The following is a 17,615-nucleotide window of genomic DNA, read 5'->3' as shown; positions in this document are numbered from 1 at the left end:
TTAATATTCACTACAAACCCCGTTAAGATTAGTTACTACACGAATAAAAATGTATATTTGGCAGACTCCAGTGCAACTCACATCAGCAGAAAGAGAAATACTTCAGAATGAAACAGTTTGATTAGTATATTCTCTCCTTCCCCAAATTTAAAGAAACGCAGTGGTGGCGTTACTTTTCCTGACAGGTGAGGCACGTTTAGTGCGCAAGCGCAGAGCCGAGGCTGGCGGCTGGTCGGTGATGATCTGGGGGAAGAGATATTGCTCATAGCACAAGCTATACACAGTAGGTATGTAATGAGAATACAGGAAAATTTAAATATATTGTTTTATAAAACAGCTGGGATATGTATTGTAAGACCCCAAGAACAGCGTGGATATGCGAAGAAGACTAATGAACAGTAGATAGTGGCCGCCAGATTTTGATTTTCTAGATATTGATCTCTATGACACTTAACCTTACTAACACATTCAAGTTCCACAAACAGGAGTTTGGACGCTCAAATCCAGTATGTTGGACTGAAGACACTTGCGTAGATTAAGACAGCACTCTTTCCCGTTATGAAACTGGTTTGTGACCCTAGGAGACTCACCTCCCCTTCCTGACGTAGCGCTAAAAAGCGCCTGCGCGTTGCTGCGCTGCGTTCTCTCTCCGCTACGCTTTGTTTTACAAATAAAATTAATGGGGAAGTTAGAATATACCACTTAACGATAAGCAAAAGCAGCTGTTGTAATTTAAAATCTAACAGTACCACCCATTTGGATTTGCTAATATACAGTATGTGACAGGAGTGTGTTTTGAAGTGTAGTCGAATGTTTATCACACGTGAAAATCTAGCCTTTTTCTTGTTTACAATCGTAGTTTTAAGATATAAAAAGAGAACTAAGACCTGTGTACATGATAACTGAAGGGGGGAAATTAATTGTGGGTATACAAATCAGTGTAACAAGTGAAGATAGACAGCCCGAATGTTAGATGATTTTGGGACTTTTGTACATATATCATCCACTCATTATCACAAATTCGCTGAACATAGGCCTGTCCAAGAAACATAGGGCACAAAGTAGGACTACACCCATCAAAACCCATCGCCTAGCAGACACACATGCACACGGGGAAAGTTTAGAGATGTCAGTAAGTTTAGTCAGTAAAGCCTTAGTGTGAGGAAACCAGTCACCTGGAGAAAACTCATCCAGACACGGTCAGGAGGTGCAAATTCCATTCAGAATCCACTTCAATCCGGAATTAAAACCCAGGACCAAGAGCTGTGAGGCAGCAGCACCAAACATCCCATTTCAGGCTTTGCAGGGAGTTCTTTGTGAGAGGGTGGACTTCCTCATGCAGGTACTCTGCTCCTGTTTGAATTGGTTTTGAAACATTTTCAGGAAACCGGATTTTCAAGAGGTGGCACGGAGGTGCAATGGATAGCACTTCTGCCTTGGAACACATGTGCCTTGGGTTTAGTTCCATAACTGGGGTGCCATCAGAGTGGGGTCTGTATGTTCTGCCCGGGTTCAGGTTGGTTTTCTTCGGATGCTCCGGTTTCCTCCCATGGTTCAAAAACTTACTGGTAGGTTAATAGTGAAAAAATAACTCTAGGTGTGCCGGTCTGTCAGTTATTGCCCATCTGTGTTTTTGTCTGTCTGCCCCGCAATAGACTGGCGTCCCATCCAGGGTGTCTTCTGCATTTTGCCCGTTTCTTGTCAGGATAGGCTACTTCTCCCCTCTTGACCCTGAATTGGAAGAAACATTTAGAAAATGGGCGGATGGGATTTTGGAATTCCCCTGTACATATATATGAATCACCAGGCAGAATTCCTTGTGTGTGGGATGGATGTGTGCAAGATGGGTGAGGCTAGGATTATACAGGAATTTTCCAGGAGGTTTTCTAACCCTTAAGAGGAGGCTGGAGGAATGGGGAAGAATCCTGGGAATGATAAGGAGGCTTGGGCTGTCTCTGACATTTGAATAAAAATCCTCAAAATACTGCCTGTTTTACATTTTCCTTTTAAAATGAGCTTCCTTTCTGTAAGAGAAAATATACTGACCACATTTTTCAAAACTGGTTTTATCTTTTTAAGTCATCAGTGCTATAGCAGACAAAATGCTGAAGGGTAATTCTGTGAATCTTGACAAGCTTATCGACAGTTTCTCTCTTCTTGAGCAGGTAGGTTAAAAAGATAAGTAAAATATACAGTATTAAAATACTTTTTTCAAGGTGTAATTATACTGTTTTTTCTGTAACTAGTTCAGAGATAAATTGAACCTTCACAGTGGGATTGAATACTGGATAGTTGTATTTTTTGCTCTGGGTTGTTCTTTGCCTGTGATCTAAACAGCAGTAATGTTGCCTTTAATTGCTTTTAATAAGCATTTGCAGTAGTAAGGCAGTAAGATGCCTATATGACAGCAAAAGAAAACCACTGAGAAGCTTTTATGTAATCTTGGAGAGGGCTTGGAGATTAAAATTCCACTTGCATTTCCAGCATATACAATATGAGTATACATTACACTACCCAATTTATGTCACTTTACATTATCTTAGTTGAGAAAATAAATATATAACTCAGCAAATAATGGCACAGTCTGTCAAGAGCAAGTTCAATTACTGTGCATGTCCTGAAGATGAGTGGTGCCTCCATAACTGTTCAAATGTGAGTTGACTTAGTGAAGTTGGTTTTATCAATTTAAATTAAATTATTATTTGAAAGGGAACTTGAATTGGAATTTGATTTCAATCAATTATGCAAAGTGAAATTAGAATTGAGGTGCAGGAATTGAGCCAAGCCTCGTTTTTGGCAGCAAGAACTTTTACCAGAATACGCTGATATGGTCCTTGTTTTTTGTTTCCCTGATTAAATTTGCTGCAGATGTAGAATAATCATGTGAGTGATCTGTATTAGTCCAATTGTCCAATGAAGTTTGGATTCTCATGAGGACATTCTGAAGAGTGTGTATTTAAGAGGCACAATATTAAATCGATTTTTGGATCAGACATAATACAGATATTTTGTTGTGTCTAAAACAAATTTGCTAGTTATACAGATGATTTTGTCCTCATTTTTAAGCAAAACAACTAGTGTATGAATTACCTGGTCAAATACCTGATCAGAATACCTGAGTACGGAGTAGAGGGATGCATTAGCCATTTAAGGTATCCCTGATATCTCTATGTAATTGTTTAACAACACAATTAATAAAAACATATTATGTATTTGTCCAGAAAATAGCTGCACTACGGGGGAAGAACAATATGTTAGAAATAAAGTTGGATGAAACCAGCAGAATTCTGAAATTAGCACAGAGTAAAGAAAATTACATGAAGGAAGGTAAGTGAGTAAAGCATTTACATGTGCAAGCATTTTTTTTTGTTGATCTGGTTTTTCTTTGGGACTTCCGGCTTCCTCCCATAGTCCAAAGACCTACTGGTAGGTTAACTGACTTCTGGAAAAACTGGCCCTGATGTGACTGTGTCTGCCCTGAGAAGGACTGACGTCCAATCCAGGGCGTATCCTGCCCTGTGCCCGTTGCTTGCTGGGATAGGCTCCGTCTTCCCTGCAACCCTTTATTGGATAAAGCAGTTACAAAATGGTTTAATTGCTTTTTCATGGTGTCTCTGTAATTTCCATACTTTGTGTTTCCCTGAATTGATATTAACGCCTGTAAAGTGTAAAGTGTGTGAGGAGTGTAAAATATATACAGATCCATCATACTGCCTTGACAGTAACATGCATGTTGCTCTTCTCCTCTTTTACTTATGTCCACAGTTTTTTCCACTTTTACTTTTATCCTTGGTTCATGGCCATTGCAGTCATAAAACTTATTCCTATCCATTTTTCTTTTTGTATATTTCCATATCTTAGAAAACAATCGGATTCTTAGGCTGTTTGTTTACTGTGTCATGTAGTTATGGAGCCATGCTAATCAAAATATTTAAAATGTAAAATTTAAAGTGAACTGTGACTAAGTGATCACAGGTCCTGATGTAATGCAATAGCAAATACTACATCAGGTCTAACCCACATAATAGATTTGTCTTTAACATGTTTATATCTCAATCAGATTGTCTAGGAAGTCTGGAGACTTCTCATCCTCTGTGTTATACAGCATGATCAGTTTTGCGGGTAGGCTAGGAAATTGTTTTAGAAAAGGAATTTACTGATGATGTCAGTAAAGAGCCTGCACCTCACACCTGAAATGGTCAATATAATCTTACTATATTTGCACAAGCAAATTATTTCAAACATTTCAGAAGCTTAATGAAGAATGAAGAATGGTAACTGGCTGTACCATGTTTTATACTGTAAAGCTAACAGTGTTATATATCTAGTATATTTACTGTATTTTTATATTATAATCCATATATAATAACTTGTGATATTAAATTATTGGAGCATTTTTACATTGATATCTAATCTAAAGTGAAAGTTCAAACAATTTGGACAGAATTACTTTTCATAATTACTCCAATTGCAGTAAAATAAAAAAAACACTTAATGCACTCAAAACAGTTTATCACTCATTGATTATATTATAGATGGTGGATCTAAAATGATGTACCCTCCTGAAGGGATGTTGTGCACTCCTTGACATAACATTTGTTCATGATTAGATTTGATAATATTTTACCAATATAATATAGTTATATAAGCTGTAGCAGCTTTGACTAAGTCACCACTTTTTATGAATACCACAATGCAGAGAATTACCATAATCACTTAAATGAGAGGTTCCCTTTACTACTATTAACACAGTGTACTTTTGCCTCCCTCTGGTGGATATAAAGTAGATTATCAAGGGGCTAACATTTTAAAAGCAGGAAATAACACTATCCTGAAACATCAAATCAGTGTTTTTTTTTTTATTTTTGATGTCTCATCATGAACAGGAATGAACATTTTCCAAGCTTTCACTGGGTAATCAACTGCAGCTTACATATTCCACCTTCACTTCAAAGGAATCAGAAACCACAAATATCCTCCAACCTGGTTCTCCTGGCAGTAAACAATTAACTAAATTCTTTTAAAATCTTTCAATTTATTTATTGCTTGTTGCCTTTCACCCTGAAATTCATCAACCAGAATTCCACTCATTTAGCCTCTGTTTACATCACTCTACCAACTCTCACATTTTCTTTCTTTCATGGGTGTCCATTAAAAATTTTCCTCAGGGGACAATAAAATCTTATCTTATCTCGCTTTGCTTTGTATTTCTTTTTAATTCCTCATCCTCCCAATCAGCTTTCACAGCCAACATGGAGCATTTTTTCTTCTTTCATGTTTTCAGTGTGACATTCACCTTCACTTGTTTCTGTGTCATGCTAATGTCAGACTATTTTAATATTAGTTTTGCTGAGAAAGATATAATATTCTGATGTGAATGCTTTCTTTTTCCAATGTTAAGCAGTGATTTTCATATTCATGCATTTTTTCCTTTCAGAGAGCGCTACGTTGCAAGCCACAATTAATGGACTTCAGGAAACAATACAGCACCTGAGTTACCTGCAAGGTAAGGATAGAGCAGAGTTTTTTTAAACCAGTTTTATGATAGAAATGTTCTTTTTGTACATCTGTACAAAAACACATCTGTAGACTGTGTAACATTTTGTTGTTTTTCTTTTTCATTTGGTTTCCTCTTATCTAATCATTTATCACTTCTAATGATCATGTACCCTTTCAGATGAAAATAAAGAATTAAAAAAGGTCATCCGCGCCTTTGAAGAAAAAAATAAAGCAAAAGATCAGGTGAAAAACATTAATATTCTTTCACTTGTATACTTTGTTCTTATTTTCTTACATATCCATGTGGTTGTAAAGTCACTTAATAGTCAGTTCTGATCAATACAGTAGACTTATTTTCATTGTAAAGTAGTGCTTAGCAAGTAGTAATGTTTAATACTTGCTGTTTTTCTTCTGTTTATGCACTGGTTGTGGACCTTTATTATAAGACAAAAACATGTCTCTTCTGTTGTGATTCAATTCATGGCAACAATTTGCAATAAACTTTTATAGCTGTAGATTAAACACCTTATGGTATTGTACTGAAAAGATCCAGTATTGTTTACATTACTGTGATGGATAGATCACATTTTATTGTCATTATTATGTCAGTAAAAAATGCCGGACCTAGGTGTGGACTTTATTTTTTGTGACTTTGTACAGTGATGCATTTTGTATCTATTAAATTTGTTTCTAAACCCATTTGAATTTGGGTTTTTAAAACAGGAACATACTACTCATGTCGAGAGGCTAACAATGCAGATGAAAGCCATAAAGGAGAATCACAAGGTTGAGATGACTGAGGCACAGCAGGATATGAAGAGGAAGTGTAAATAAAATAGTTTCTTATGTTTCACAGTTGTGTAGATAAAAGGCTGTGCTGTCAATCATGTCTAATGTTCTTTCTAGAGGCAACTGGAATTCCCTATCAATGTAAAATCTGTATGTCCTGCTACAGTATGTGTTTAACTGTTAATATTTTGGTAGGAAATGGAATTAGAAATTAACGTTACTTTCATTTTTATGGTCATTAGTGGTGCCAGCTTCATTTCATTGGGATATTGGTTGTTAGGAGTAACTTGTATTTCATGGAGGTTTGCTCTCATGCTTGTATTTTTGCTTTTAAAGTGGGAATACTTAAGCCCTCCCAATTCTCATAGTAGAACTGTCTGCCTGTAACTAGGTATTATCTATTTCAAAAGGTTCAGAAATTCTTTTTAATAAGATACTAACCTTTTAAGGCTCTCAACTACTGAACACACCTGGCCCATTCATGGTTTAGTTACCGTTACTGAAAGCTATTTAAACCACTGTGATAGATTAAGACTTGGACTATTAAATATAATCAGAAAATATGAGCATTATAACAATCTTCCTTTTGTGTTAAAGGAAAGGAAAGAGTACAATTGCACGTGTTTCATAATTTCAGAAAACAAAGAATTGCTGTGTTGTAATAGGTTTAGAATTACCTGAGCTTTAAAAGGAAAGGTATTCTATATGGCAGTCTATTCACCTTCAAAAAGACTTCTGAAAACAAGATGTCTCATGACTGATACTTTAACTACAGAATTTTATGTAAAATGAATGTAGACAATAATTGCTTAGTTAGTACAGTTCTTTTCACCCCAAAGACCTTCATTTACAGTGTCTTGACAAATTATTCAGATACTTCTTAAATAGTGTCCATTTTCTGAAATCATAAAATGATGTATATACATTTTTTATTCAAAACCTGAATGCACAAACTGAAAACTTCAAAGGTTAAGATAAGTTACAGTTACAGTACATGTCAGCAGAAACTAAAGAGAAAAAACAGAAATATGTCAGTTGCTCAAGCATTCAGACCCACGAATTCAAAACTTTGGTGGAAGGATCTCTGGCTGCAATTATAGCTGCTAGTCTTTGGGGTAAATCTCTACCAACTATACATTGCACACCTGCTTGGTACATTTGTTGTCCATTCTCCTTGGTAGGTTTGCTTAAGCTCTCTCAAATTGATCATATATCACTTGTGGACACCAGGTTTCACAGTTTTCTACAGATTCTCACTAGATGTCAAAACCGGACTTTGCCTGGGCTACTCAGGGATATTCACTTTCTTATTCATAAACCACTTTAGCATAGCTTTTGCCTTAGATCACTGAGGAGACGTATCCCCACATGCTGCCTCCACCATGCTTGACTGTAGGAATTGTGTTGACTGGGTGATGCCCTTTAGCAGTTTTCCACCAAAAGTAATGCTTTGCAGTTTCACCAAAAAATTCCAGATTGGACCACAAAGCCTTTTGCCATGTGTTTGCAGCATCTCTTAAATGCTTCGTTGCATGTTATTTGTGGGTTTTGAGTCGGATTTAAAATATAAGCCAGCTCTGTGGAGTGTCTGGGGAATTGTTAACACAAGGACATTTTCACTCACAACAGCCATTTAACTCTGTAGCTCCTACACAACTGCCAATGGCTTTGCAGTGGCATCCATCACCAGTATCCATGGCTACTCTGTTTGGAGGGAAGGCCTGACATAGGCAGTGTATGGGTTAACATCAAGAAAATGATTTAATGATTGTGTAGACTGTGCTTACAGGTTTGTTTTTGTATCCTTTTCCTAATTTCTAGTTTTCAGTGACATTATCCCCGACTTTCTTTTGAAAGCTCATTTAGTCTCCAGGGTTGAATCTTTGCTTGAAATTCACTACCTGACTGAAGCTCTTTACAAAGTCGGGTTTTTATGTGAGAACCACTGTTATTTCACACAGAGGCCACTCAACTAACTGTGTGGCTCATTAAGAGAATTTTCTGCACTTGAATTAATTTAGGTTTTCCACAGAAAAGGGTTTGAGAACTGAAGCAATCTTCAGACTTTTCAATTTTTCTTTCATAATAATTATCTACTTTTTCCTTTTTGGTTTTTGTTTTTAATGTGTGGAGTATGTTGTGTACATAACAAATATTAATTGTTGCTTCAGAATAGCATGACTGCAAGTTTTAAAGCAAGACAGTATGAATACTTTGCAAGGGATTTAATACTTTTACAAGACAGTGTAGAAGAGAAGCACTTTCAAACACCTCTGTAGTGCAGCACCCATCCTGGGGTTGTGCAGTAGCCATTTTATGCCGGTGAGAAATGGTGGGAGAAAGAAGTGAGACATTATTGCAATAGTTGAAGGGGGAAATTTAGTTGGCCAGACTGAGCATCCCTGAAGTGAAAGATCAGGACAATATCTCACCTTGAGTACATCTTTTATCTTGAGTAAAAAGAACAAAGGTTTAGATAACCTCTACTTAAAAATCTCACAGTTGTTAATATTTTGTCTACTCTGTCCATATGTTACAATATTATCATTTGCCACTCATCTCAATAAATGTGTATATGTACATTTTTTATTTAATTGCTTTAAATAAAGTGTGGATGATACAATAAAATTATTAGTTACTATTAATTTTTAGAACCCTCACATGTCAGTGGGAAAAGGTTTAGGTGTTGTTATAGTCATTTTAAATGATGGACATTTTTTTAATAGGTTTAAATAGAAGATTTCATATAAATGAAATTACTGTTGTAATTCCAAGAGACTGATATAATCTTAGTTTATGCTTCTTCAATAGCAATTAGAATGGTGTTAATGAAACTTATGTGTAAAGCTTTGTAAAACTCCTTTATTTTACCACTTAAGTTGCAGAACACATCTGTGTCATAATGTCAGTGAAGCCAGTACTTTGTTTTGTCACTGAATTGTGTACTAACCAGCAGTATATAATATTCTCTTGCTTTTTACCTTTCTATAGTGGAACTTAAAGAGTCAGAGCTGAAAGACATAATTGAGAGGAAAGAAGGAGACATTCAAGAACTGAAAAAGAAATTACGGGATCAAGAACGTGAAAAACAGAGTGAAATTATTAAACTTCAAATGGAGGTAAAATGCTTTTTACACAGTCTGTTGGTATTTGTTCGAATATTTATATGTGCGTTGTTTAGGCTTTTTATGCTCAAGACAGTCGTACATCTTAAGCCTTTTATGTTTTATCATGCTTGGGTCCCACTATGATAAGGATTACTCCATACGAAGAAGGACATAGTCACCAGTCCGGCCAATAGTCTATGTAAAACTACTTTTACTTTATAATTCAGTTCAGCGCAAAGATGGCAAGAATACAGAGCACTTCAGTGAAAACACAGCAGCAAGATCCTTCCAGTCTACTGCAAAACGTTTTTAAAAGGGTAAGTTGTGAGCTTCCTACTGTACACTATTGTAAATCTATACCTTTTGCTCTTCAGGCATTATCATAAAGTAATGCTGTCTAGCTTAATTTGTTTCTCCCTAGACAGGGTGTCTAGGTGCAGATGTGACTGGTCCTGCCTTGCACTTTATGTGCTCCAGGTTGCAACCGTTTCCAGTAAATCTGCTTTTTTATTATGGCTGCATGGGTGGATCTATGATGTAAATACAGAGCAGCAGAGAAGAGATGTCTCCCATTAAAATGATATGGATTTTGTCACAGTCTTGTCACACTTTTGTCACAGGATGATGTTTAATTAAAAATGATGCCTTAGGTATCTGACATCATTACTTATTTCAATTGCTTTGAAAAATTGTGGATTGCGTAGAACGTCACATAATAACGGCATAGAACGTCAGAAGAGGCATATTTTTATCAATTTCATAGAAGCTGCAGTTCTTAGAAGAGGAGAAAAACAGAGAGATTGAAACCTTACGTCGTGCTGTCAGAGAGATGGAACAGCAGCTTGGATGTACCCATGACTCCCACCCAAAAAGAAGGAAGTTTTAGCAGAAATATCTCTAACACTGTAATAAAAATTATGAGTTAAAGTTTTATGCTCCAATGGTATTAAATAATTCCAGAATGTAATGCTGAAGATATTCCTGGTGATACCTCAGTTATAGCATGTTGGCACAGTTTATTGAAAATATGTTATTTATTGTAGAAAGGTATTTAAAACATAGAATAAGCAGTGTGCTGTATTAAAAATAAGATTTATTTTAAACATTCATAACACGCATTACTTGTTCAGTCAATATTGGTTAACTTTTCAGCTTTCATGATTGATCGCATTTGCCATACATGTTATCAAGTATCTAGGAGGTTTGTTTTCCTAGACACTGTCATTAAGTAAGGAACATGCTGTCAAACAACACATCCATTTCTTAACTTTCAACTCATTGTCTTTCTTAACATTCTTTTGATTACTTTAATAAAACAAAATTGTGATTTCACAGACTGTTTAAGTTGTTAATACATTGAAATGAAAAAAAAAATCTTTGGCTTTTTTAAAATAGCTTTTGTATAACTAGATAAGCTATATTTTAACCAAGCCTGATCACACACCTATAAATCCCTGTTTTTGTTCCCTCCTGTTTTCTGAAATGTGTGATTTGACTAGCTTCAACTACACTAACACTGTTTGAACTACAGGGTTAAGCTGTTAATTGTTTTTTGCTCTACCACGATATATCAAAAACAATAAAATGAAATTTGCCTCAATGCAAAATTTGTGCCACATGGAAATCAGATTTTACTCTGAAGAAAAAAAAAAGCTTTTATAATCACTTTGTATATTTTAAAGAGCTCTTTTTTTACCTTAAACTAGTAGGGTGTTAGACTTAGAAGGTTTTAAAAGAACCTATTAAAAATTAACAAAATGTTAGAGGTAGTGACCATTATCGCTTTTTAAACTGTTCACATAATTGCCATCTTTTCATTATTCTATATAGGAAGGTACTGTAGTATTACATTGTCCACAAAGTGTAAAATAAGTTCTTTGATCCCTTTTAACTTTTTGATGTTCTCATCTCTTTATCTCTTCACAAAATTTAAGATGGTTACCTACACTACACAATTTATAGCACAACTCTTCTTTAATGTTGTTTTATAATGTTGTTACGCAGATTCTGTGCTTACAAAGTGGGTTTGATTAGTATGTCCTTTGCATTGTTCCTCCACTCTTCATTGCCTGGCTTCAAACAGGTACCCCTAGTGCTTAGTTTCTGCACCTGTCATCATTTAGGCAAAAAGAGCATATAGATGAAAAATGCATCAACATGCCCTAACCACAAATAAAAAGCAGTCCATTTAATACTAGTTGGTAATAATCAAATGAGAACGTAGTCCCTAAGGTAGGATGATTAAGATAAAGGTGTTCTATAATTATTGTTGATCTCACGTTCTGCCAGACAGGTTGGTAATCTTAATGAATTGAATGCTGATGGTGGTAGACTAGCAACAATGTGCACAACTGGCTTGCTTTATAGAACTCCCTTTATCAGTGTGATGTTATTCCCAGGGCAGTGCAGTAGGAAAGAGAAACTGCTTACTGCTCCTGTCATATTCACCTCTCATTGCCTTGGGGTCAAGTTCAGGACTGCTCTGGCTGACCAGCTGCTGACGGCAGATGTCAGGCTTTGGAGGACGAGCGTCACTGTCAGGTTTCCCTGACGTGATTCCCGCCCTGCAGGCCCTGTCACTGGCAGGAAGCTGGAGGCTTTTCCTCACAGTGTCAGAAAGCTGCCTGGTCTCATCCCTCACCGCCAAACAGCTGGCGACAGTGTCAGCATCAGCTGGAGGAAAGTAGGTCAGAAGACCCTTCTTTCCATTCTCAGCTGTACTGATGTTTTCACTTGGCTGCCCCTTTCTTTCATGGCCACTCCATACGGAGGGGGAAGTCCACAACCTCCTGTTGGGATAGAAGGCTTGGGTTCTTAATTAACTGCTGCTGCTGATGTGTCTGTGAGTGCCTTTGTGTTTGGCCGTTGTTGAACTCCTGCTGTGCGCCATGATGATGTCTGCCATGGCCATGGTGATGCCCATGACTTGAATGCCTTCTGTGGCTCTGACGGCCCTCTTCACTGTGATGGTGACCATGACCATGAGCATGAGGATGGCCATGACTTTCAGGAGCCTCTTCAGGTTTATCTTCTGGCTTCCCTTCAGGCTTCACAGTGCTGTTGCATGTTGCAGGTAGGGATGAGCTCTACAAGAGATTTAAATTAATAAAGACTAAGGTCTGGTGTTTCATTTGGCATAAATTCATGAATGGTGATCCTCTAGGAATTGTTTATTGAGTTAAGTATGTTCCTTTAGAAGGTACCAAAATGTGAAATTGAAAAACATCCTATTGGCGTTTAGTGTATAAATAGATACCTCTAATGAACAGTTTCCACAGATACCCTTGCAGTACGTGTCTCTGATGGCATCCTCCACATATGACATAGTCAGCATGGAATATGGCAGCCCAAGATGATGTGTCAGACTGCCACACCTGTCAGTGAAAAAGAGAAATTTCCCATTCCAGTTGAAAATGGTTGTTGAAACAACCATTACAAAAAAAACTATGCAAAGAGTAAAATAGGCCTAACCCTTAAATACAGTACAATTTGATTCATAGGTATACTTCTAAAAATGATGGACATTGAGAGAAAAAGTGTTCTCATTATGGAGGTACAACTATTGGATGTATCCTTATCTAGAAAAACCTAAGACAAACAAATGCACCTGTCATAAATGAGAAAGTCATCTTTTTCTCCAGACAGGATCTTCCAAACATCTTCCTGAAGTGGGTCCTGGTCATACACCCTGATTTTCTGTGACATCTTCTTTCTGAGGACCGGATACAGGCGGTGAGACTGTTCTCCCTGGTGGTTAACAACCACGTAGGAGATGTTCACCAGACCCTGCTGCTCAAGTCTGAGGCGCAGAGCATCCAATCTGTTCAAGCAAATTAGGCTGTAATTAATAACAATGTAACTTCTGAGCCCATTAAAAATCATGCTTAATTTGGCTGAACAGCTAAAAAGAACTTGTAGTGCATGGCTATCATGAGTAATGAAAATCTTGCATCTTAATATTGTGATGGAGACTTGCAGGGGATATAGTTCAAACCTGATTTTGCAAGCCACAAAGCTAGTTATTCATAGTTAGGTGATGTACTGCAAGGATATGTTTTAAAATGATTTTATAAACAAAATGCACACTACCACATTAGCAATCCTGAGTCTTCCAATAGAAGAAAAATAGTTATGTATGCATATCTATACAAAACCCTGTATGCTATAGTGATTTGTAAAGAAGTTGTGAATGCTATTACACTTAGGCATATTTAAACCAGAGAGGAAAAATACATTTGCACCATGACTTAATTCATAGCATTCCTTACTTTTGAACGACAAGATAATTTAGCTTAAACAATTATTTTGATCAGAACAATATGTTAAAACAGTCAAAAACGTGATTATTTGTACTGGCGTCTTGTTCATTGCACAGTGTATCAGTGTACCTGGATGCCTGCACCAAACAGAAAAGTCAGCTAGCCTGAAGAAGGGCCACCACTGTCACCCTCCCCGCCGAGTCCGTCATGGGCTGCTCGTTTCCGACGGCCCATTCTGGCGGGGTCTTACAGCGGCCGCCTCCGCCCTCGCTCTCCGCCCCGCCGACAGGCAGCAGGGCGAGCGCGAGGACCAGGCTGAGCCCCGTCCACATGGCTCTGGGCGCGATCGGCTTCGCCTGGCGGAGGAGGAGAAATTCGTTAGTTCAATTGCACGACTCTCACAGGCTCCTGCTCCCTACAGAAAGATTTCATTTCGAAATGCGATATGATTTGCCTTTAGGAGCTAAGGGATATTTAGGTTACCCCCCCCCCCCCTCCAAAATATCACAGTTAACTTCAGGATTGAATTTTGACATGCTTTTGATTCGTTGTTTTATTTTTAAGTTAAAGTGCCCTGGCACTTCTGTGATCTGTAGGAAATAAGACCATTTTATACTGTTTGGTTGCAGCATTATGAAACACGTTTTACTTTTGTACTTCTGCTAAAAAATTAGGTTCTAACTTCTTTTGCTGTAGAAATGAACTCGAAACATTTAGAAAATATTGGGGAATTATATTTTCATCAGAAAAATGCCGTGGAAATTAAAACACAGCGTTTAATAGTTTTTTTTAAACCCTACTTTAGAGAAATAGAATGCATTTTAGATTCATGAAAATCTTTTTCAAATACTATTTGATTCCCTCTGAAGAAATGAAAAAAAAATCGTTTTGTAGTGTATATTCTTTTTAATAGCTTTTCCATAAAACATTTTTAAATGAGATATTATTTAATAAGATAAGATTTTTTTAAATAATTATCTGTAAATGCCACTTGTCTTATAGTCTGTCCAAAATCTTTAAATGGTGTTTTACAAAGTAAATAAAATCTATCATTGCAAATCTTTGAAATAAACCAGAGACCTTAAAATACAAAAACCCATGTTCTCTGACAGCTGTTCACACATTCCAGAACATAAGGCTGTGCTAATTACCCTCACACTCTTATTTTGTTTGAACCTAAGGTAAAAATATAACATTAATATATTTGCGTTTTTCTTACCTTCTCTGGAAGTCTGCACTTCAGTCTCGTCCTGTCTCTTCTCAAGAAAAACAATCCCTCCTACTGCTCCCCCCATTTATACCCCACTTGTTTTTCCAAGTCTGGATATAGGGCAAAGTTCAGTCACTCCTCTGTAGGCATTGGAAGACATACAATCTGTTCTTCTTTTCTGCAGATACACTGGTGGATTTCTGCAAACATTAACAAAAACACATGTATAAAGCAGAACAAGCACAACCAACCACATTTATGTTTCACTTTTCTGATGCAGAAATTTACATTCCTGCTAGAAACTGCTGTGTCTTCATATTTTTGTCTTTCACAGAGAGGAAATGGAGGAAGGGGGCTCGTAGCACTTAGAAAAAATTAACCAATTGATAACCCACTATAACGTGCTGGGTGCTTCTAGAGTTTATTGGTCTATTTAAACCTAGTCTATTTAAACCTAGATTTTGAGAGGAAAAGTGTTTTCATTAAGGAGGCACAATTAAAGTCTGTATCCTTATCTAGGCAAACCTAAGGTAAACAAATTCACCCATCGTAATTGAGAAAGTCATCTTTTTCTCCCAACAGGATCTTCCAAACATCTTCTTGAAGTGTTCCTAAACTGTTTTGTGAAAACAGTGCAATAACATACAGTACTAATTTATTGGAGTTATTGGCAGACACTAAGACACTGTAGCACCCACTGGAGAGCACTGTCTTGGTCCATGAGAACATATTTCACATAGAAGTTCAGAAGTTCACTGTATATAGATTATCGGACTATAAAAGGTGGTATATGATGTGGTAATTGAGAACATAAGCAGATAAGGTTACAAAGGAGAGACAGTTATTGAGCCTATTTAGCTTGTTTAGATGCTGATTTATCTAAGGAACTTGTCCAGATGTTAGAGCATCATCATCAACAATAGGGTTGGGTAGAGTGATCCAGACTCCCACAATTCTTTGCGTAAAGAAGTGCCTCCTGTCTTAAAAGAACTTTCCCTTAGTTTCCACTCGTGTCATCTGGTTTGTACTGTATATCACTGTTTATCTTAAAGAAGTCCGTTGGGTTTATTTTGTTAACGACTTTAACCTGTCAGGATAGCACCTTTGTACAACGTGCAAGAACGGGGACAGATAATCTTTTGTTGTGATATTATATATTTAGATCTAATATTGGAATAGGAAATAATAATACAAATATACAAAGAATAACAAAAATAAAAAGGAAAGGGAAAATAAAGCTAACAAGAACAAAACTAAAGGGAAGGGAGATATAAAGAAAAAAATATTTTAATATTTTGTCAATTAAAGACAGTACTTTAAAGATAAGCAATGTAATTTAGGTGTACATTTTTCTTTAATATTAGCAAATTAATATACCTATGTAAGGATTCTTGCTGTTCTCCTAGACTATGTGAAAGTCCACAGCAGTATTGTGAACTTCATTAAGTAAGGAGTAGTATAGACATTTATAAAATGGAGATCCTACCATGCAGTGTAACTTGTAATGGGGAAAATACTAATGATTAAATGAATAAAACCTAAAGGGTCTAACTGAATAGGGATATTGGGGGAGGATATAACAAAATAACAAAAATAGGGGGGAGAGAATTTGTAATGGTGCACAATTTGTTTCATACCACAAGCATTTACCATAATTATCAGAATATCTAAAACAATTGGGACATAAATACTAGAAAGAATCAAGACTACTGTATGTGATCACTATAAAATGAAATAGAATGTTTCGATCTATTAGATCTGAAAGCTTGTGTTATTAGTCCAGATGAAGCACAGCAGAGGTGTCGAGCTGTATTACAGTCTAGATCTGAATACATACTGTGGGGTTTTGTTTGAAGTACAAATCATATTAATAAAGGAATGAATAAATTCAGAATATCTGAGGGAAATCCACACTAGATAGGATGTTTATTTTCCCAACAATCTTGAAGTTCACTTCTGCACAGTTACCTGTGGTGAAGTTACCACATAGGCTACCTGGGTGAATTACTCAAGGCCTAAAATTAAAGCAAAACAGAGCACAAATTTCAACATGACACTTAAAATTGTATGATATTGTCTGTATTTACCAACCTATACATCCAATGAGAATCACATATGAGTCATTGATATCATATACAGTATATAATATAAAGCTTAATAAGCCAGCTTTTATTTTTTTACCAAGTAGACCCTAACTCTAATTCCCTGACTATATATAGACTATATATAAACCTATATGGAGTGATGTTCTTTTAATCTTAGCTTCTGTTTGGTTTTGTATAATCCTGCTGGAAAAGAGACAATTTCAGACTGGCTTGCAAAACCAGAAAAAAAAAACTTGTTGATTCAAGAACTCTGTCAATGTATCACTGAGCAGTAAGGCTGTCCATAATCTACACTTAGGACATTGTTGTGTTAAATAATATTTCTCCCCAGCTGTACTTTTAGTTGTGAAAAACACAACAGACAATATAACTCACCTCAAGGTGGTCTGATACAAAACAGAATTAATCAGCATATGAAAAACACCACCACTCTCCTTCCCACTATCTCAGATGTTCTCTGACCCACATAAAGCAGTGATTTTCTCCCTCAGCTGTAAACGTGTTACCTCTGAACAGCCTCTGAGCATGCAAACAATTTCCAATCAGATGGCACATTTCAGTCATTCTGCCAACACGTGGGTTGTTGCTTCCTTGAATTTCTCATAATCTAATGACTGTAGTCTCAACAAATTACATAGATGTATCA

At 36.5% G+C, this 17,615-nt stretch overlaps 2 protein-coding genes across 2 annotated transcripts; one reads left to right on the top strand and one right to left on the bottom strand.

Moving 5' to 3' along the window:
- Window positions 1-2,102: 2,102 nt before the first annotated feature.
- Window positions 2,103-12,344, top strand: ccdc152 (coiled-coil domain containing 152). The gene is made up of 8 exons (XM_088910545.1): window positions 2,103-2,165; window positions 3,222-3,327; window positions 5,438-5,506; window positions 5,678-5,742; window positions 6,223-6,325; window positions 9,280-9,407; window positions 9,623-9,712; window positions 10,159-12,344. The coding sequence occupies exons 1-8, from the start codon at window positions 2,103-2,105 to the stop codon at window positions 10,279-10,281; spliced, it is 747 nt and encodes a 248-aa protein (XP_088766671.1). The 3' UTR covers window positions 10,282-12,344.
- On the bottom strand, window positions 10,472-15,050 carry selenop (selenoprotein P). The gene is made up of 5 exons (XM_088910544.1): window positions 14,874-15,050; window positions 13,784-14,010; window positions 13,003-13,215; window positions 12,652-12,769; window positions 10,472-12,481 (listed from the first exon to the last, which is right to left on the bottom strand). Exons 2-5 carry the CDS (start codon window positions 13,984-13,986, stop codon window positions 12,146-12,148), a joined length of 870 nt encoding a protein of 289 aa, XP_088766670.1. The 5' UTR covers window positions 13,987-14,010; window positions 14,874-15,050; the 3' UTR covers window positions 10,472-12,145.
- Between the last annotated feature and the right edge of the window lie 2,565 nt (window positions 15,051-17,615).

Source organism: Atractosteus spatula, chromosome 3 (assembly GCF_055471065.1).
Source record: "Atractosteus spatula isolate fAtrSpa1 chromosome 3, fAtrSpa1.hap1, whole genome shotgun sequence".
Taxonomy (NCBI): Eukaryota; Metazoa; Chordata; class Actinopteri; order Semionotiformes; family Lepisosteidae; genus Atractosteus; species Atractosteus spatula.
This window is presented reverse-complemented; position numbering and strand designations above follow the sequence as displayed.